The sequence below is a fragment of the Adiantum capillus-veneris genome, chromosome 20 (assembly GCF_014529385.1).
Source record: "Adiantum capillus-veneris isolate H3 chromosome 20, ASM1452938v2, whole genome shotgun sequence".
In the NCBI taxonomy this organism is placed as follows: Eukaryota; Viridiplantae; Streptophyta; class Polypodiopsida; order Polypodiales; family Pteridaceae; genus Adiantum; species Adiantum capillus-veneris.
In genome coordinates this window covers 37140584-37161683 of record NC_140950.1, presented here as the reverse complement: position 1 = coordinate 37161683, position 21100 = coordinate 37140584, and the positions used below count along the sequence as shown (strand labels likewise).

At 44.9% G+C, this 21100-nt stretch overlaps 1 protein-coding gene across 1 annotated transcript in view; it reads right to left on the bottom strand.

Moving 5' to 3' along the window:
- The window catches only part of LOC147432372 (uncharacterized), a 29205-nt gene extending 12034 nt beyond the window's left edge, over positions 1-17171 (bottom strand). The window contains exons 1-2 of the mRNA XM_086492349.1: positions 17005-17171; positions 16786-16922 (exon numbers count right to left, since the gene is read on the bottom strand). Coding sequence (XP_086348475.1) covers positions 16786-16922; positions 17005-17137 — 270 coding nt within the window. The 5' untranslated portion in view covers positions 17138-17171. The remainder of the gene's footprint in view (positions 1-16785; positions 16923-17004) is intronic.
- Positions 17172-21100: the final 3929 nt, after the last annotated feature.

Sequence of the window (21100 nt, the reverse complement as noted above, 5' to 3'; positions counted from 1 at the left end):
TTTCATCCTCAAACAGATGGGCAGTCAGAAGAGGCAAATTCTACTGTCCTAGATCTGCTGAAGTGTTATGTGTCAGACCATAAAGGAAAGTGGGAGCAGTATTTGCCATTGGTGGAGTATGCATACAATAATACAGTGCATTCATCAACTGGCAAGGCACCTTTTGAGATAGTTGAAGGTGGCAAGAAAGTTCCTCCCATACTGCATACAAAGGACAAGATATTTGAAGCAGATAAGTATGTTCAGGACATGGATGAAATGTACCAGAAGGTCAAAGTGGCCTTAGAAAAGACTTAGGCAAAGCAAAAGAAAGCAACTGATCGTCACCGTCGTGAAGTGGTATATTCACTTGGTGATTGGGTGCTTTTACGCTTTGAAAAGGCAAGGTTAAAGAAGATGAAGGGCAAGGAAAGACTGTTTCCAAAGCTCAGCATGCGTTACTATGGGCCTTTTCAAGTGTGCGACATAATCAGTGATGTTGCATATAGGCTGAAATTGCCTGACAGTTGGAAGATTCACAATGCGTTTCATGTGAGTCTTCTCAGACCCTATGTGGGTGATGTGCCAAAAGATATGCCAGCTGAAGATCAGCCGGAAGTTGAGGAACTTGACGAGATCTTGGTCCCGGAACAGATTTTGGCACACAAGGAAAGAAAAGTGAAAGGCAAGGTTGCTAGGCGTTACTTGGTAAAGTTCAGAAACTATCCACCAATGGATGCTAAGTGGATGGAAGAAGGTGAACTTGCAGAGTCACCAACTGTGTTATCACTTTACCTTGAAGCCTTCGGTTTGCAACCTACCTTGACCCCTTGAGTTTCAAAGCTACATGGATTGTCAGTGTGACAATGGCTTTTGAAACAAATGATATACATGGTATTTAAAGTGAGCTCAAATGAAATACATGTTACATGAATGTTAGAGCTGTACAGATTGTCAGTTTGGCAATTGGTCTTATGGAATGTCCAAACGTTTGGTTAGTGCTATAGAAGTGAGTATTTCTTGTCAGTTTGTCAAGGATACAGTAATTTCTTCTATTAAAGAGTACATGTGTAACTGCATTCTTAAATTATCGGTTTGGGTATGCTCGAAAGTGTTACGGGATCCAACGTGTACTATAAGACAGTGGCAAAATGTGCAGTTCCCATTTTGTCATTGGAAAGTTAGTGACTCAAAGCAATGGCAGAGTGCGCAGCTACCACTATGTCATTGGGACAGGGTTCACACGCACGCAATACATGAGTGGACGAGGTGTTGAATACACCAAGGTTGACAATGAGTATCTATGTGTCGTATATGTGTCGACAGGTGTTGAATACATCAGTGTTGACTATGAGCATGTACGACATAGATGCAAACGAGGACGTTTGAGATTTCAAGAGGGGGGTATGTCACCAGCGTGTGACTACTATCTATCCTTTTTGTTGATTTCTTTCTTATTATCTATTTACTTTCACTTTTTGGAAACACCCCTCGGGAAATCTAACTGCCCTGCATTGCATAGCTAGTGTGGAACTGTCCAGAGGGAGTCCAGGCCTGAGGGCAAGAGAGCACTAAGGTTGGACAAGGACTATGGTTAGCCAAAGTGGGATCATTGACTAGCCAAAGTGGAATCCTTTGCTACAGAGGCTACATTTCAGTTATGGATGTGGCCGCAGTGTACAAAGAGGGTCGGATGACCTAGAAAGATACAATGGCAGCATCTCCTAAAATTTAGGGAACTGCTATTTTGGGACCTGAAAATGTGTTTGCGTCATTACCTCCGGAATGACTTACTCTGCCATGAAGTCAACTGGGCAACCGGTTGAGAGATTTTTAGGGGGCAACCTTGAAACAGGAAAATGCTTGTAAATGTGCCAAGTGGCACCTTCTGGTGCACTTTCCTCATGCAACAAGAAGTGGCGCTGAATTTTAAGCTGGGAGAGGCTCATTTTCAGATTTTGTCACAGGTTAAGAGCTATGGAGTGCTTGCTTTCCCTCTTATGCACAGTGCGGTGCCAGGAGTGATGCCCTGCACGATACGCACTGCCCTCTCTCTCCCCTTTGGCAGTATGTTATGCCCCTCTAGTGGGCTCTTCATTTGACCAATGTACAGTTGTGTGGGTTCATGCGCGATTGTCGAGGCAAGAGCCTCTTGCACAGGTACTGGATTAGCTAGCGGCTAATCCCCCCGCAGGTACAGGTGAATTCGGAGAGGTTTCACGCCAGAAATCTCGTCCGATTCAAAGGGCAAGTAGCCCTACAGGTGCGGGAGCTCGAGGACTTGCTAAGGATGCGACCGGCACGCAAAACGGAGCCCGAAACAGTAAATTACAGCCTGCTGTGTATTTTTGCAGGTTTAGGGTTTTGGCCCTAAACAGACCCTAATACCCCCAGGACGTTCGGGGACGCAAGGGGACCGTTGTACAGGTGATCTGGCGCATTTTCAGGGCTGAAAACAGAGAATTCAGCGTGCTGCAGATTCTCGCCAGATTTTGCAAAGTGCCCGTATGCGTCGGGAAAGTCAGTCAATGCGTGGGAATACTGACTGTGAAGGGTCCTAGTACAGTTATGCTACCGAAATCAGGCCGGAACAGTTGAAATTCAGCCAAGTTTGTGCGGGGCAGCTTGTAAGGATCCACAGCATTTATTCCCTCTTTTGAACAATAAAGAAATACCGAAAGGGGCGCCTAAGTTAGGGGCCAATCTGGTGTCGGTCTACTCTTACAGGTGCAATCTAGCAGCCTGTATCCCTCTCCCCTTTTGTTGTGTCTTGAAAGTACAGGTAAAATAGACGACTAATAATGGGTGAAAGCTAAATCAAGGTTTGAAGTAAAGTCTACCGCCCTTTTTGGATTGAACAGGCCGGTTTCAGAGGCCTTGCTGCTTACCCAGAGGAGCTTTGACTTTTTGACATATAGTCCACTGTGTGACATAACAAAACACATCTTTTCGCATTTTAGGCCAATAAAAAAATCGTTCAATTTTTTCCAATGTGGTGTTCATTCCCCTGTGCCCACCCGTGAGAGAATCATGTGCATCATGCAATATGGTTGGCCTCAAAGAGGGCAACACACATAAACGTTGACGAAAAAATAACAATCCATCACGCATGAGATAGTTGCTCGGCCCTTGGGAAGAAAGAGCCTGCAACCAATACTTACCAAACTTTGAGTCCGCATACTAATTCTTCATGCTGTCAAAAGACTCACCTTGTATAGAAAATGTGGTTCTTGACTCGAGCCAAAATCTGTCCTTTGCGACTCAACGCATCTGCAACAGGGTTAGCTTTTCCAGACACATACTCAATCAAACCTCCAAATTGCTCAAAAAATTGTGACCACCGCGCTTGGCGATCACTCCAATGTGCACTAGGCATAGACTGGAGCCACTTGAGGGCTTGATGATCTGTGCACACTGTAAACTCTCTACCATACAAAAAATGCTTCCAATGCTTAAGAGAGTGAATGACAGACAAAAGTTCTTTATCATAAACTGAATAATTCTTTTCCGCACTATTGAGCTTCCGGCTAAGGAAAGCTACAGGACGACCATGCTATTGGAGCACAGCGCCTATGGCGACATTGCTTGCATCCGTCCATACCTCAAAGGGATCATCCCAAGAGGCAAGGAAAAGACACGGTGCTTCTGTCACCGCAACCTTGAAAGTTGTGAAAGCCTCAATGGCTGCCTCGGGCAAGTCTACGCGCTGACGGCGAGTCTTTACCCCTTTCAAAACATCAGTCATAGGTGCAACAATGCGTGCAAAATTCTCTATGTGCGAACTATATGCCTGACATAAACCAAGAAAAGAACGCACATCACATGCAGTTTTGGGCAAATCCCAATTATGAACCTGTTCCACCTTTGCGGGATCTAACTTGACGCCTTCTGCAGAAATAATATAACCCAGATGAGTGACTTTCGTAAGAAAAAATTCAGACTTCTTAGCTGCAATGTACAACTGACACTCATCCAAACAAGTTAGTACCCTTTCAACATCTCTTTCATGTTGTTCCCACGATGCAGAAAAAATGAGAATATCATCTAAAAAGATGAACACACATACACCGACCATATCGCCGAAACGACCTACCATGAGGCGATTGAACGTACCCACAGCACCTGTCAATCCAAGAGGCATAACAATATACTCCCATTGCCCTCGCTCGGTGCGAAAAGCGGTCTTGAAAATGTCGCCTTTGAATACCCGTACCTGATGGTATCCACTTTTGAGATCGACCTTGCTGAAAACCTTTGCCCCATTGAGCCTATCAAGGATATACTCAATGCGAGGCATCGGAAACTTGTTTTTGACGGTCATTTTGTTTAATGCCCTCTAATCAACACACAAACGAGACGAACCATCCTTCTTGCGAACAAACAAAATAGGGGCAGCAAAAGGACTTACACTAGGACGTATGAATCCTCTAGCCACCAACTCCGTGAGTTGTCGCTCTAACTCTTCCTCCTGTGACTTGTTCAAACGGTAGGGAGCCTTATTGGCAGGCTGCACTCCCTCCATAAGCTCGATGCGATGGTCCTCCGGCCGCTCGGGTGGGAGACGAGGTGGAAGATAATCCTGCAAAAAGAGATGTTTAAACTTCGTAAACAACTCTGAATACTTAGCTGGAGCCTGAATGCTCTGAGAAACTGGAGCAGCATAGATGAATGCCGCTTGTGCTCCTCGTCGTGATTCACGCTTTACCTACACATCAGAGATGAGAGGCAAAGAATGCAAGCCCTCCTCAGCACGAATGATGAGGGGGAAATCAGTGTCAGCATGTAAAGTGATAGTGTTAGCCCCAAGTTTAATGAGAGCGTCGAGTTCACGAAACCATTCAATGCCCAAAATCATATCACATCCTGAGAGAGGAGACACAAGAAATTTCCTACGAAAAGAAGATTGTTGAACGGTAAACATCACATCAAGGCACTCCTTCGTGATGAGAGAGTCCATACCAGGAGCGAAGCCAGAAACCTCGAGAGGAGATTTCTGACTAACCTCTAGGCGGGCTCTCTGACTAACCTCTAGGCGGGCTCTCTGACTAACCTCTAGGCGGGCTCTCTCAACAAGAGGGAGACTAATCACATCATGCATACTACCTGGATCAAACAATATGATAAAACGCTGCCCCTTTACATGACCATAACACTTCAGGAGAGACTCATCGATGTGTGTGTCAGAGTCAGGAGAAGATGCAGATTGGTTTGTGATAGTGCTTGTGGTTGCTGTGGGTGCCTTTGGTTCTTTAGGTGGAACTGTCTTAGGACAGACCTTCTTAATGTGACCCTTGACGTGACATTGAAAACATCGACCTTCTTTAGCATAAATCACTTGTTCGTCAGCCGTGATGTATCCTCCTATAATTCCTTGTGAAGCTTTTTTATCAGGGGTTAGCTTAGGTTTTGCAGGTGCTTTAGCTTTACCCTTAGATTCATTGTTAGAGTTCTTTTCCGAGGAATAAGAGGAAGAAGGGCTAGGAGAATTACCGTTCTTACCGTTCTTACCATTCTGTGTGTTCTGAGAACTCTACGGGGTTCCTTGAGAAGTCTTGTTTTCCTTAGGCTTTCCTTTGTTGTACTTCATCTCGTGTGCGAGAGCAATCGCTACCGCTTTGTTGAGATCGATTGGATCAAGTACCTCGACATCATACTTGATATACTCGTCCAATCCGTTAAAAAACGCCTCCTTGCGCTCCGAATTCGATTTGCGTAATTGAGTGCCGAGCTGCAAAACACGATTAGAGAAAGACATAACCGGCATACCATTTTGCTTGAGAGCGCGCCAATCGTCCTTCAAGCGTGCGAGGTACTGGGGTGGTATAAACCGCGCCTTGAGCTTGTCTTGGAAATCAGCCCAATTGAAGGAAAGGGGCGTGAATTCGTCGGCTTCCCTAGGTGCACAGCTAGCTGTGCCTCTTGCCATGCGTGGTACCAATTGATGGCATCACCGGCAAGGTACATAACTACAGTCAAAACTTTGCTATTTCCTGTCTTCTTAGTTGTCGCAAAATAAGCATTAAATAGATGCAACCAAGAATGAATAACCGTAGCATCCATCTTACCATCATACTTGCTGAAAGTCAACTTCTCTGTGACTGGATGGTTGGAATCCGCATCGGGACTTGCGCCACTTGAGGAACTCCCACGATCCTTGGGTGGTTCGGATTTCGAGATAAGTACTTGTCGAAGCAATTCTTGAGTGCGTAGTTCTCGTTGAGCCTCACGCTCGATCTCCAAAGCTACTCTTTGAGCGGCACGCTCGGCCTCAAAGACCGCGTTTCGTGCTGCCTCTTCCGGCTTTCTTTGTTGTTTTCGTTCTTTGCGTTCGTTGCGCTCGCATTCTAAAGCAAGGCGATTTGCTTCTTGTCTATCCATCATGGCCAGCATCTGCGTGACCATTGCCTCCATAGGGTTTGGTACACTTGGTGGCGTAGATGGCGAAGGGGGAGGGTTGAAAAAATCTCCTAGTGGGGAAAAGTCTTCGTCGCCTCTCTCATGCTCATCACCTGTATGCGCAGTATCCATTCCGCTTCGGGTGACGATCATGCACTATGATCTTTGGTCCTTAAGTCCACGAGGAAATTGGGTTTTTGAGGATCTTGAGGTTCTTGAGGTTCTTGGGTTCTTGAGGATCCTGAGGTTCTTGAGGTTCTTCAGGTTTTCTTTCGCTTGCAAACCGTGTTTGGGAAGGATCTTCTCTTCACCCGAGTTCTATCCTTTTCTGCGGGCGCACCCCTTGGCGGCCTTGCGCTAACACCAAGGTTACTTTTTCCCACCTCACGTCGATTGGCCGGCCGCTAAGTGCACGGTCCGCTCTCAATGAGTGAGAAGAGACACAAGGGGAGGCTAAACAAGCCCTTCTTTCTTGGGATTCCTGTCACTCTTCAACAAAACACGATTAGGAATCGACACGCCCAAGCAAACTTGGGTTCGTGCGACCGCAACAAGCAAAAAAATTTCTTGTGGTTCTTTCCTTGAGTAATACAGAACACTTCCAAAGCTCTGATACCAATGTAAGGTGCAGCGGAATGAATGTTGTATTTTCTCAAGATTAGTGATCCATATATGCTCAAGGTTCCTTTTAGTTCTTATGGAAGGGAGAGCCTTCCGTTCTTTATGGAGAGTGCTATGATCACGAACAAAGTGAGTGGATATTGTGCGTGCAAGTGTATGAGACTGAGAGAAAGAGAGAAGAGAGATACGACACCAAAGACGTTGTAAAACCCTCCTCCGAAGGCCCCACTCTCGTCGGCGAGAGTGGTCTACTTATAATTGCACAAAGGTGTACAATGATAATGCATGGACTGATGCAATTCGTGACTATGTCGGTGACGACGATGATGACTTTATGGCTGAAAATTGGTGCTCTTCTATCTGCTGTTCACAAAGAGATTATGGCTGAGAATTTGGGACCACTTTGGGGTGATGAAAACGCTGTTTTAGCTGCTGTTTTTGTGGCTGAAAATCCCTGGTTTGTCGCAGGCTGATAAAAACGCTGAAGAATAGCAGGTTTAGGGCTGAAATTACACGCTGATGTACCTGCTGTAAAAACGCTGACTGGCTGCGTTTTTTTATGCTGAAAACGCCGAGTAAAAAACGCTGAAACTGCAGCCCTTGGTGGCGATCCAAAACCGCTAGGGTAGGAGACTGTTGCTGCTGGGTTGCTTGTGGAAAACGCCAAGCATGCAAGAGAAGATGGTACCACTGGGCTGAATGGGAAGGCTCGCCAAGGGATGCTTGGAGAGGGTCTTGCTGAGAGAGGGGGAGTACCTGCTGCCTGGGGGCCTATTGTGCTCCTTGCTCATCTGCCCAAGAGTGCTAACTTGGGTTTGCTTATATATTTTCTTACCCAATTTGCCCTACCTACTTTTGTTGGGAAGTCACTTAAATTAATAAGTGAAAAATGTCAAAATTATGGAAAATAGGATAAAGTCACTGGAAAAATCCCCAAACTGACTCTGATGGAATCTGATGGAAATGCTTATGCTTATGCAGTGTGCAACCAGAGGATATGCATCTACACTAAGTGACTGGGCATGCACGGTCTACGAATAGACTCACAAAAGTGCCAGATCACTTCTAATCTAGACTAACTGGACTGACGTGAACCCTGTTATGGTGTAGCTTGTCCACGGACACATAGGGTTGGATGTGTCACGTCACATTTGTGTTGCATTGTGATGTGCCAACCATTGAATATTCCTAATTGGGTGAGATTGCCTGGGTATGTAATTTTAGTGCATAAAGACACCCGTGGAAGATCAGTGTGGTCTAGGTGTGATGGCTAATTTTACTACGCCGGAATATCAAGAGTTCCGATCTGGACGAAAGGAGAAGCCAACTCCTTGATCAAAAGAGCCGAAAGGAGAAGCTAACTCCCTCTACCCCCTTCATGGTGGTAGCAATGCCGCGGTGACCCGTAAAAGGTGGACAGTGGCATTCAGTCATAACCTTTTTCCCTCAACGGCTGTGTAACGCAGAACATAGTCTTTTTCATCAAGTAGCCTTCTCGAAGGGAGTATCCAGCTACTGTCTCCCCATCCCGTAGCCGTGTGAAAATATCTGCAAAATCTGTATCTGTGGCATACTGATCGACCATATCCTCGAAGCTCCTATGATGTATCACGGAAATAGCTAGAACCAACGGTTTCCGAGATAAAGCATCTGCCACCACATTCTTCTGTCCCTACACATGGACAATCTGGAAGTGAAACTGTGACAAGATGTTCGCCCACCGCATCTGCTTTTCCGAAAACTGCTTCTATGACAAGAAGTAGCGCCAACTCTGATGGTCTGTAAAGACAGTGAAATCCGCTCCGAGTAGGTAATGCCGCCACTGAGCAAGAGCATGGATAACCGCCAAAAGCTCTTTCTCATAAATCTGTGCAGTCATCTCCGGCCTAGAGAACAAACGGCTCTCGTAAGCTATGACATGGCCTTCTTGCATCAAGACCACACCCAGACTACGACCACAAGCATCACAATATACTTCAAATGACTTCTGCAAGTCCGACAAAGTCAAAATAGGTCCCGTAGTCAATTTCTCTTTCAATGTCCGAAAGGCAGTCACCTCTGTGGGTCCCCACGAAAAAAGTACTCCTTTTTGTGTCAAGGTATGCAAAGGGGAAGCAACCTCTGCAAACTTTCGTATGAACCGCCTGTAGTACGAACACACTCCCAAGAAGCTTCTAACTTCATGGACATTCCTCAAATTGGGCCAATCACCGATAGTCTCTATCTTGGCCGGGTCCATTTGCACTCCTGCTGCCGACACAATGTGTCCCAAAAAGTGTATCTCTGGTAGGAAAAATTCACTTTTCTTTACATTAATCACTAGCATGTGATCTCGTAATGCCTGAAAGACTTGAAGCAGATGATCTCTGTGTTCTGCCTCATTCTTGGAGAAAACAATGATGTCGTCAAAGAAAGTGCCAACAAATAGCCTGTACTCTCGAAAAATCTTGTCCATCATCCAGTTAAATGTCGCAGGAGCATTGGTTAAGCCAAAAGGCATCACCAAAAACTCAAATAACCCAAAAGTCGTCCGAAAAGCTGTCTTGTAGACATCTCCTGGCGCTATCCTGATCTGATGATATCCACTCTTCAAGTCAATCCTGCTAAAGCACGAGGATCCCTGTAACCTGTCGAGTATATCATCGATCCTAGGAATCGGAAATCTGTTCTTGATGGTGATTTCGTTGAGAGTGCTATAATCGATGCACATTCTCCAAGATCCGTCTTTCTTCAAAACCAACAACACTGGAGAGCAATACGGTGAAGTACTAGGCTGGACAAGACCCTTTTCCAAGAGGTCTTTCACTTGGTTCATAATCTTTTCATTCTGTACTCGGCTCACACGATAAGGTGGCCGATTCGGTTGCGTGCTTCCAAGTATAAGATCAATGGTTTGATCTTCACGCCCTCTGAAAAGCAATCGGCATGAGTGTGGAGAAAAATCTTGGCGTTCTTTTGATCAGGTCAAAACATATTCAACCTTTATCCAGCGTTCAGTTCTCTCCCAAAAGAATGAGCAAGAAACTGAAGTTCATCAAGTGTACAATCTCTAAGCCCTTCATTTATCAAAGTCGCTTTCTCGGCCCGGTGGTCAACCACGGCGTAGTTCTTGTGGTACCAAGGGATCCTGAGTAGAACGTCACTCGCGTGCCCTGAACACCCCTGTCATTGCAAACGAAGTTTGCCAATGCTCGGTGTAATGGCAACATCCCATCCGGGTGCCACTCGAACTACCTCCGCCTGTGGCGTCAGTCTGTCGGGCGTAATTCCAAATCGAGCCGCCAATTCCAAGTGAAAAGAAGTTGGCCTTGACTCCTTCAAAAGAGCTTCCTTATCCTTCACTTTGCCCCAAAAGCGGCAAAGTTTGTACTTTCATTCATTAGATTCGGTGCAGGTCCCACGCCATGTGGTACCAGTTCTACTTTTCTATCTGCCTTTTCTACCACATTCCTCAGCTGCTCTCGAACTCTCAGACCTATCGTCGTCTTAATCATTATGTTCTTTCTGTGCCTTATCAGGGCACTTTGTGGAGATATGTCCATGTTCCCCGCATCCAAAGCACTTCCCCTCTCTGATGAAGCGAGCTCTCTCCTCAGGAGTAAGCTTGGGTCGTGCATCCTTTTTCTCTGGGTTGCTCTTTTTCTTTCTACTGTCATTCCCAGAAGTCTGTTCGGCTCATTCTGTCATGGCCTCATCTGTGGGGTAGGTCAGACTGCAAGAGTGAATGGCAAAGCCCCGCTTCGCATGACTCATCAACTCCTGAATAGAAGCTGAGTTCTGTTCCAAGCAATGATCTCGGATCTCTGTAGGTAGACCCAAGGTAAACCGCTCAATCTATTCTCTGAACGAGATCTTCTTGAATGAAGAGGCGGGTAGAAAAGGGCTCCAGAATCTTTCACAATAAGCATTGATTGTATCTTTCTTGGTCATCCGAAGATGGTTCTAAGCAGCTCGTATATCTCATTCATATTCTTGCGTCAACCAAGAAGAAAGAAAAGCTTCTTAAATTTCAGCTATTTAACTGCGCAATCTTGTTAAAAGAAGCGTGGACCACCAAGTACGAGCATTCCCCTTAAGGTAAGAGGTAGCTCTCCGAATCTTGGAGTGCTCTGAATAGCGTCCTCCCGCGAAAGCGATGTCAAGCTGCTGTATAGCATTTGAGTATCCTGAAAAGTATCAAACTTGATCGAGTGGCCACCTTCCTTAAACTCTCGCACTTTCTTGCTTTTATCTTCGAGAAAGTCATACTGGTTGGCTTTGTAAAATTCTTCTTGTTCGCATAAAAGTTTCCATGATCAGAATCTGAGCTGTCTGTAGACAAGTCCTCAGTAGAACTGTCAGTCTCTGGGCGAGATGTAGCCTTCTTCTTGCCCTTTCCGAAGCTTTGTTTCTTGCTTCGCTTTTTACCTTTTCTGTCTTCTTCGCTCGAATCTGAAGAGCTAGAAGAACTGTCAAAAGAAGAAGAAGAAGAAGAACTGGGTACTCCTTCAAATCGAACACGCTTCTTCTGTTTCTTTGCCTTGTCAAAAGTCGACCAACGACCCAAATATCCCGGGAAGTCAGTGCCTTTCTTCTGCTTTTTGCCGTGCTTTTTGCCTTTCTTTTGCACATCGAAAAGCTGAGCAATCCGTGCATCAACCACGTTCTCCAGTTCCTTCTCCGTATATTTCTTGGAGGCAGAAGGTTTCTTGAGAGCGGGTTTCGGGAGTGGTGTTGTGGTTCTTTGCCACTCCATCTGTACCTCTTCCAAAGAGGTCTGGTTCATATATTTTGCCATCTTCGGGTCCTTGGCAAAATTGAGCATCATCTTTGTTGCATCGCTGATCAACTGGCGACGCTCTATCTCTCGCCGCTCCGCCTGAGTAGGCCAAGGCGGGCCATACTCTGTCTGAATCTTCGTTGTGATCCCAGCCCACATGTCCAGATGCAGAGGGAGTCGACTGATCATTGCCTGAAGCCATAGGTGCCGTGGAAAAAAAATTCGGGGATCGGATTTTTCGTAGAAGAGAAATCGGCCGTGCTCTGATACCACTGTAACAGACTTGGACACTCCAAGTCAAGAATCAACCGTGACAGCACCAAATAACCACTTCAAAACAATTCACAGATCACAATAGATTTGCACTGGCCCGGCGGAGTTCCGTGCCTACAGATATTGGCCCCAAAGACTGGCGCCCCTTTCGGTATTTCTTTTTGTATTAATCAATCATCAAAGTACAAGAGAGCAGTTAGGGTTTCACTCTCAAACTCTGCATCCAGATGCTCTGAGAAGTGAGGCCCTCACCACTAAATTAAAGGTTACAAGGGATGCCCAAAAGCAGAGCCCCAAAAGCTTAAAAGCAAAAGCAATTGCTCTCTATCTCTCACAGAGAGTCAAAACTTGAAAGCAAAAGCATTCTCTCTCTCTCTTTCTCATTAGGAAGAGAAAAAGCAAAATTTGCGTCGCTCATCTTTCTTTTAAAAAAAAAGGGTTTCTGGCAGAAATTAGGGTTTCTGCTGTCCGCCACGTCATCACTTTGTAACATCTGCAAATGTTCTATCTGCTGAATTCTGACTCTATGTCGATGACAACGGCGACGACGACGATGCGCTGAAAACGCAGATGCTGAAATCTGCGTTTTCCGGGCTGAAACTATAAACCTTGCGGAAACTGACCGTGCGGCGAGGAACTGCTGCGGGAAGGTGAGATCTGCGAGGTTCAGGACTTGATCTGCGAAGTCTAACTGCTGAAAACTGAAAAAGGTGGTCCTAGAGCTGATTCTGTCGCGATAGATCTGCAAAACGCTGAGGTTGCTGGCAGATGCAAAAATGCTAGGGCTGAAAATGGTGTTTCTGTCGCCGAGGTTCTGCAAATGCAAAAATGCTAGGCTGATCTGCCGTGGTCTTGTCGCCGTGGCTCTGCAAATGCAAAACACTGACTGATCTGTGGTGCCTTGTCCAAAAACGCTAGCCAAGATGCTGTGGAGCAAAAACGCTAGAAGCCTTTGGGGTCCTGTTGAGCATGTGCTCCTGCTGCCTCTTCTGCCATTTAGTGCTAACTTGGGTTTGCTTATATACAAACTTAGCAAAATTGCCCTAACTACTTTTGTTGGAAAGTCGCTTAAAAATAATAAGTGAAAAATGTCAAAAATAGGGAAAATAGGCTAAATGCGCTGGAAAATCCCCCTAACTGATTCTAATGGATTTTGATGGGAATTCTGATGATCATGTTGTGTGTAACCAGAGGATATGCATCTATGCTAAGTGACTGGGTATGCACGGTCTACGAATAGACTCACAAATGTGCCAGATCACTTCTAATCTAGACTGACTTGACTGAACTGAACCCTGATCATGCTGTAGCTTGTCCACGGACACATACGGTTGGATGTGTCACGTGACACGTGCCAAGAGGTATTGGCCCCAAAGACTGGCGCCCCTTTCAGTACTTATTTTTATATTAATCTACGTGCAAAGTACAACTGAGGCCACGGGTGCTCACTCTTAGTCTCTGCGTCCAGATGCTCTAAGAAGTGAGTCCCTAAGGCCACTTACAAAGATTGCATGGGATGCCAAATACAGAGCCGCAAAAGTTTCAACTCAAAAGCAAACTGCCCAAAAACTGCCAACCAAAAGTTGTCAACGCGATTTACGAAAATCCGTACGTCGATGCGTTTTGCGGAAATCCGTACAGTTAGCGCGAAAAGCGGGTGTCTATACAACTGCCACGTCAACTTGTCAACGTATAAAGCGGGCATCCGTACAGTCTGTTCGTACACTACCACGTCAGTAGTCAACGCATTTTTCGGTGGCTCTGCCACATCAACAGTTGCGTGTGTGTGTGTGTGTTTGTGTCTGTGGGTCTGCCACGTCACCAGTTTGTGACAATTGGCCCCAAAGACTTGCACCCCTTTCGGTACATCTTTTTATATTAATCTTTGAGTAAAGTACAACTCCCGCGGGTGCTCGCTCTCAGACTCTGCGTCCAGATGCTCTCAAAAGTGAGTCCCATTGGGTCACTTATAAACATCACAAGGGATGCTAAAAGCAGAGCCCCAAAAGCAAGTAATCTCAAAATCTGTCAGCAAAAAGGAGCAACGCAAAAAGCGAAAATCCGTACAACTGTCAGCGCGAATTACGGAACTGTTTGTACAATCTACCATGTTAGTCTGCCGTACGGTCAGCCACGTCAGCATATCAACGCAAATTCCGGAAATCCGTATTGTCTGCCACGTGGCACTCTGCCACGTCAGCCTATCCGTAATTTTTGTGCCACATCATCCCATCTACCCACGGGTGGTCATGCCACGTCATCAATTTGTGACATTCAACAAGTTCGATTTACTCGTCAATTTGTGGTTGCTAAATTAAGTGGATGTGATGTTATTTTGGGTATCAAGTGGTTCCGCCGGTTCAAGCCACGCATTGATTGGGATACCTCCTCTCTTCACATCAAGGAGAATGTTTCCCTGCCCGTTACCATCAGAACGGTTCCAAACATCCCACCTGGTCCTCTCATCTCTCATGTCTACACTAGAAGGAACTACGTAGTGGAGTACCGAACTCAATCCTTCGGCGTCAATTCGACATCGACCAATTTGGGTATTCTTGAAACGTATAGTAAACTATTTCTCAAGGTCCATTCCATGCCTACTCAAGATCATCGTTTCCCTACACACCATCCCATCAACCTATGGATATTGTCTCCAACCAATTCCATGACGCAGAACACATGGATAAAATTTCTCTCATTTCCATAAAGTAGATAAAGAGATCCAAAACCAAATGAGTTTTTGTTTAGGTGGCTCTGCCCTCCCGAGGTACGGTCTTTTTGGTTACAAGTTCTCTTTGTTTGTAAGAAGCCAAATTCATTTCATTTTTATGTGGATATCACAGCATTCACGCCAAGAATGGCCAAATTCCAGAAGCCAATACCTCGCATTGTTGTTTCTATGGAGCGTCTACACAAGTTTCCAAAGTGGACCTGAAGAGTTGCCGCCACAAGGGTGGACTTCCAAGGAGCAATCCAAAAGAAGAACCACCAGAGAGAACATTGTCAGAGTCATCAAGTCAAAGCGTATTCAATTGCTTCAATTCCAATTTGGCAATAAGAAGAAGACAAAGCAACATTTCATCAAAATTCAAGGATAGAGGGACACATGATGCTACTTGGGTAGACAAGAAATTTTTCATCGACTATCCAGATTTACTACCCTCGTACAAGGAGGCCATGTAGCTCCGTACCTATACCTCACCTTAAGCAAGAGGGGATGTCATGTGCACATGGCTCTGTGTGCCACATGGACATGCTTCATCGACTTCCAGAGCCGATTATGTACATATCCCTAGATAGGAGTGTCTACAATCCTAGGGGGGTAATTTTGTGAGCTTGCTTGCAAGACATGCATGTCCGGACAAGTCCATTCGATTAGTTTTTCCAGTTTTGGAACCCTCTTGCATAAATGGTTTGTACACGCGTTTTGACAAATGTTATTACACTTCATTAGGCATCTGACATGACGTGCATGTAGGTCTAGGTTAGTGTGTCGGTCCACTTCTTTCGTCAAATGGTTCGCAATATAGCAAATTATCACCTAAAAACTCCCATGTGCACACATTTCCACAATTTTCTCAACTTGGCACTAAAAATTACCCTAGCGTTTTTCATCAGGTTTCAGCCAACGCCAGCAGCTCAGCAACCGTTTTTGCATCAAAAGCCCTTGGCATTTTGGCCCTTCATTGCGAGCTCGTACCAGATCAGCCCAACAGCCCCATCGTTTTTTGATTTTCAACCCTTTTCCTCAACGGAAATGCATCCCGTTTGCTAACGCAAACTCCCTACTTGCAGCCGCCACATCAAGTGCTTCCATCATTTATATACCTAGATGACTCCAGGATAAGCCCATCGACACGGATCCAAAGGCGCATCAAATCAACCCCGGACATGCTTCATTTTGAAGAGTTACCATGGCGACATTCCTCATTCGAATCACTAGAGTCTGCATTGAGGTATTGCATGTGTGTACATTTCATTTACGCAATCAAAAGCAAATACCACATCGACAACAGTGTGGGGGCCCTTGAGAGGGTTGGTTGGGACCCATCGGATCCCTCTCTCTCTCTCTCTCTCTCTCTCTCTCTCTCTCTCTCTCAGGAGACATCATCCGTGCTAAGTAGCACACATTCAAGCAAGAAAAGAAGCAAAGATTTGTGGAAGTGTAAAGTTTGGATCTTAACACCATTTCAATTCCGTTGCATCTGACACGAGACGGATGAAGAAAAACCTTCAAATCAGCCCACTACAATGGAAATCAGTCCCAAATGAGTGAAAAACAGCAAACCGTCAGTTTTTCTCACTCTCTCTCCCGCTGCTGCTTTGTCTCAATATCTATGTGTTCCTCTTTCATCTCCTTCACATTTCTTGTGTATACCCATAGTTAATTGTACTATCCTTGTCAACCATATTGTACAGCATATGTTTTTCATACTTTGACTGCAAAATGTATCGTACATACCCAAGTTGCTTAACAACTATTCAAAGATTAGTTCCAAAAGTGCGAAAATTCTTGTATTCACATGCATGAGGCCAACGTGTGCCCTCACAGGCTACTGGCCGCTCATAGTTGGAGGCCAATGCTCGGTGCCACATGAAAGGGCTCATGAAGGCTCTCTTTTGGCATTTTAGAATGAACATGCAACAAGAGAGATGGGTTTGTGTGCCGGCCATAGACAACACCATCAACTCAACTCATGAAAAGCACAACAAGCTACATATGATTTTGCAAGGCAAAGGAATCTCGGGTAGAGTACCTTAATCTCTTCAACGGGCAAATGCATGTTTTTGGGCTGCGTAGCCATAGAACAGCCATGGAATGCGGGAGCTGCAATGGAGATGAAGAAGCCAGACAGAATTTCTCTTCTTGCAAGCTTTATGTTGGATGCGGAGCCTTAGAACACACAAGGCCAGCAATGGCGATAAAGAATACTGAGCTGAAAAGCTTAGCGTAGCATAACGAATCGCAGACTTACGAGAGTTAGTATTGCACGGTCTTGAGCAAGGGGAAATCTCACGTTGTTCCTGCATCCATAGTCCTGTCGCGACAAACACTGGTACACGAGCACACAGTGCCATCTCTCCCCTGCTTGTCAATTTCGTAAGCATATGTAGGGTAGAGGAGCCAGTAGGGGGACGGCCCCTAGAGGAAGGACAAATAAAATTATAATATAACACACTTGATGACCAGATTTAGCACGAAAAAGAGTAGTCAAAATGGCTGGTTGGTTAGCAACATCTCAAACTCGTTGGGCAGTGAGTGGGTTCAAACCATTGTGGTTGCAATTTGCCTCTTTTGGTCTTTGTTGATCTCCTTATTCATGCCGATTTTTTATACACGTGATTCCGAAAATGGTGCCACAACCATCGGCTCTCAAATCCAACCAGCCCCAAATTAATTCTCCTGAAAGCTTGTGAGAAGGCGATTAAAATGAGCAGCTAAGCGCAAGAAGTCAAGCTCGGAGAAGTCAAGCTCGGAGGAAAGAGATTGAAGCTCCCCAAGTTACCTGTCCCCCTACTAGCTCCTCTACCCTAACAACATTATTTTGTGTTGGATACACACTCGCTACATGTCTGCCCGTCATTTATGGGGATGGGCGTGCATGCATCACACACTAGGGTAAAACACCCTATATAGTGCCACTTAAGAGGATTGATCAATTGTCGTCGCTCTTCTACACTATTTTAAGCATGAAAGGGTGCAATCGAGAGCCAAATGCCTGCACTATTTGGGATAGAGGCGATTTCGCGAGCGATGCAGCGCGCAAGGCCCTGGTCGTTAAAGAAAAATTTCAGTGTAACAAAAGTGGCCGCCGGTAGGAAGACAACCGCGGGCTCAATTCAGACCAACGAGCCAACAGGGCTTGAACTTGGAATCTGACGACCGAGAGCTCATCACGCTTTGCTCTAACCAGTATAAGACAATGCCGCTTGGCTTCCACGTCAGTGTGCCCAAACTTGGGCACTCAATGAGTAAATTGCCTTAGTCAGTGTGAAAGTGGTTCTCCCTCGTTTCAAGATTATAGAACTAGAATTTTAGATGGTATTGTGGGCTCCTCGGATGAAACAGTTCACTATTTTGTAGACACAGCTACCTCTATTTGTGATTTCATTAGTGTCAAAGGCACTTAAGAAATAGGTCTCTTTGAAAAGAAAGAATAAATTATGCAAAAATTGAAGCAATTCATCTAAAATCAAAACAAAAGTATTTTGGGAGTTCCAAAATTTGAGGTGCATTTTTTGAAGTTCCACAAACTTCAATATGTTTTGGTAATTTTTCCTATAGGTATGTATAAATCAATTATCGACGTATATGACATTCATATTATATCGTATTATAGCATTTGGGGCATGCGGTTGGATAGGCCGTAATATGAACCCTCTTGTATGTTCCAAGATCATGCCAATTGTGGTAGCTCGTCAATGTAAGGAGTCTCTTCTTGAGAGTGAGGACACAGTCAATTTGGTTGACCTCTTGTGCACATAACAACATCGATATACTTAGATAAAGGAGGAACAGACTCTAGCAAGGTGCAAGCATATGGCAAATTACGCAATGTCGCGCTTCTCTCTAACACACGCACACAGACATTTTTGGGTAGATCCCTAACTTTTCATCTCCTTACCTCCTTGAATTTTGGGTTATCTACAAGATATCACTGCGGTTATCTCATATTAATGGTGATGGCCCTCTCTAAACTGCCAAATTTTTAATAAGAATCCTTCTAATGCTTCCTTAACTACATAATAGAAGGAAGGATTCCAAAAGCAAGAAGCTCTGTTGACTAATGAAAAGCCTCATAAGGGCTCTCTCTCTCTCTCTCTCTCTCTCTCTCTCTCTCTCTCTCTCTCTCTCTCTCTCTCTCTCTCTCTCTCTCTCTCTCTCAATCTCAAAGTACAAAAACTGCACATATGAGAAAACTACCTTCCACAATGTGGCCTTCCGTATGGAATATTAAACTATCAGGCTGGTTCTAAATTCAACTTATAAGCTTATATTTGGACCTGCTCTTTAAATGTACGATGTTTTTTGAGTGAAATTCAGCAATTTGAAGACAATATAGTATGAACTCAAAATGAGTCCACTTTTGGTAAAATAGAAAATAACTCCCGTCTTTCTGCTCTTTTCTATTTAGGGTATTAGGCACCACAAAACTCAAGGAAGAAGAGTTACATAGTGAGAACTCCATAAACACACTCAAAATTGCCTTTTGATTACAGAGACACTTTCAAAATATTCATCAATATTTGAATTTTACTAGCCAATCAGCATAGAGAATTTTTCATAAATAGGCCATAGCTTTGAGTACATAGCGTTCCATTTTTTAGAAGCATAACAACACCTTTAGAAATACATATGCTAGCTATGTGGGACTTTAGAGGTCACTAAGTTGTGGTTATGGTGAGCTAATGCCAATTTCATGAAAATTGGCCAAAACTAGCACACACTTTTTTTGCTTGAGTTAGGTTTGTAAATGTTTTCCAAACCTAACTCTGAAGGTCAAGTTAGCAGCATTGTCATGCCAAGGGCAAACCCAGGCGAGCAGGACTTGGGCCAAGGGCTGGCTGCTAAAGGCGGACAGGGAGATTCTATTCAATGGCCAAGGGCTATATAATGGGGGGTTGGGCGAAGAATCCTCATTACGCAGCTCCTGGGTCTTACACTGGTATCAGAGCTCGGTTGAAGAGGGAGCTATGGAGGAAGGGGGGAAGTATTGCATGGAGATGCATGGCGTTGCATGGGTACTCTCTCTCTCTGTTGCTCTCTCTCTCGCTCTCGGGTCTTGGACAGGCCGACAAGGCAAAGGCATGGCCGTGGGAAGAACCGCTCGACAGGCGGGGAAGGACAGGCCAACAAGGCAAAGGAGGGCCGTGGGTAAGGTCGCTTACGGCCGGGAGGGAGCACACCTCAACCTCCACCAAACCACTTGCAGGTGGAGTCAATGGGAACACATGGCGGAGAATCTTCATTGCGCAGCTACTTCGCCTATGAATTATGTCTTAAAGTTAGGTTCCTGTTAATGTTGGTGTGTGTTGACAGCAACCAAAAAGCACGTTAAACAATCCATCACTTATCTTGTTCATGATAGAGTTACTAGTGTGATAGCGGGAGCGTAATTCATGAAGCAATAGAATTGAATCCACCTCACTAGCATGCCTTGCATGTAGAATGGTAAGCCCTTACCATCAAGAGTGATGGCCTCAAACGTGAGAGCCCAAAACCAGAAGTGCCATGCACAGTTGCCTAGACTGTTAGGGAGACATCCTAACTTGAGGTGCCACGCATAAAATGGGAGCAGATATCTTTATTGTACAAGTTCCCCAAACGTATAGACCAATGCCCTTGATTTGAAGACAATGGGCAATACCTTGGCACAAGTGAGAAGCCTTGCTTCGTGTAAGACTGTCAAAGCACTTTGCATTGCACAAAAACAGTAGTGTCCAAGCAAAGGTGTAAACATGGAAAAACAAACAAGAATTAAAAGCGTCTAACATGATCATCCTGCTGTAACCTGTTGTCCTGAACTTTTGATGGAAGAACTTGTTCCCATCCGGCTCATAGCCTATTTTGTTGTGCGAGAGAGAGCTGTCATGTGTATCATATACACCTTCTGTGCATGTAATGAAATAACATGCTGACAAACTGACAAATTCCTCCAAGTTTTTATGCTCATAGCATTAGCCAGACGGGAAAATCTCAATGCAAGATACCAAATTGGAAGCCTTGCTTCCATTAACAACCTATGAAGTTCTTGAGAGCTCATAGTCAAAGGATATTTATGCTAAAAAAACAGATGTCATAGCAAAAGAAAGTCGACCGTGTCGATCATTCACTGATAAGCGACCTTGTCGAATTGTACATTGTATTGAAAAACAAAAAAATACTTGCAAGAGATGTACCTCGTACTTGCTTGGCATGCAGTCATTGCCAATTATTGTAGAAAACAAGATTGGATCACATTCACAGGCCTTGCCATAACAACAGACCATTAATGGGAGAAGTCATTGGGCCAACGATTGTGTTCATAGTAGCTGTGTAGCATAGCATCTCCCATGCATGAAAAGCATTCA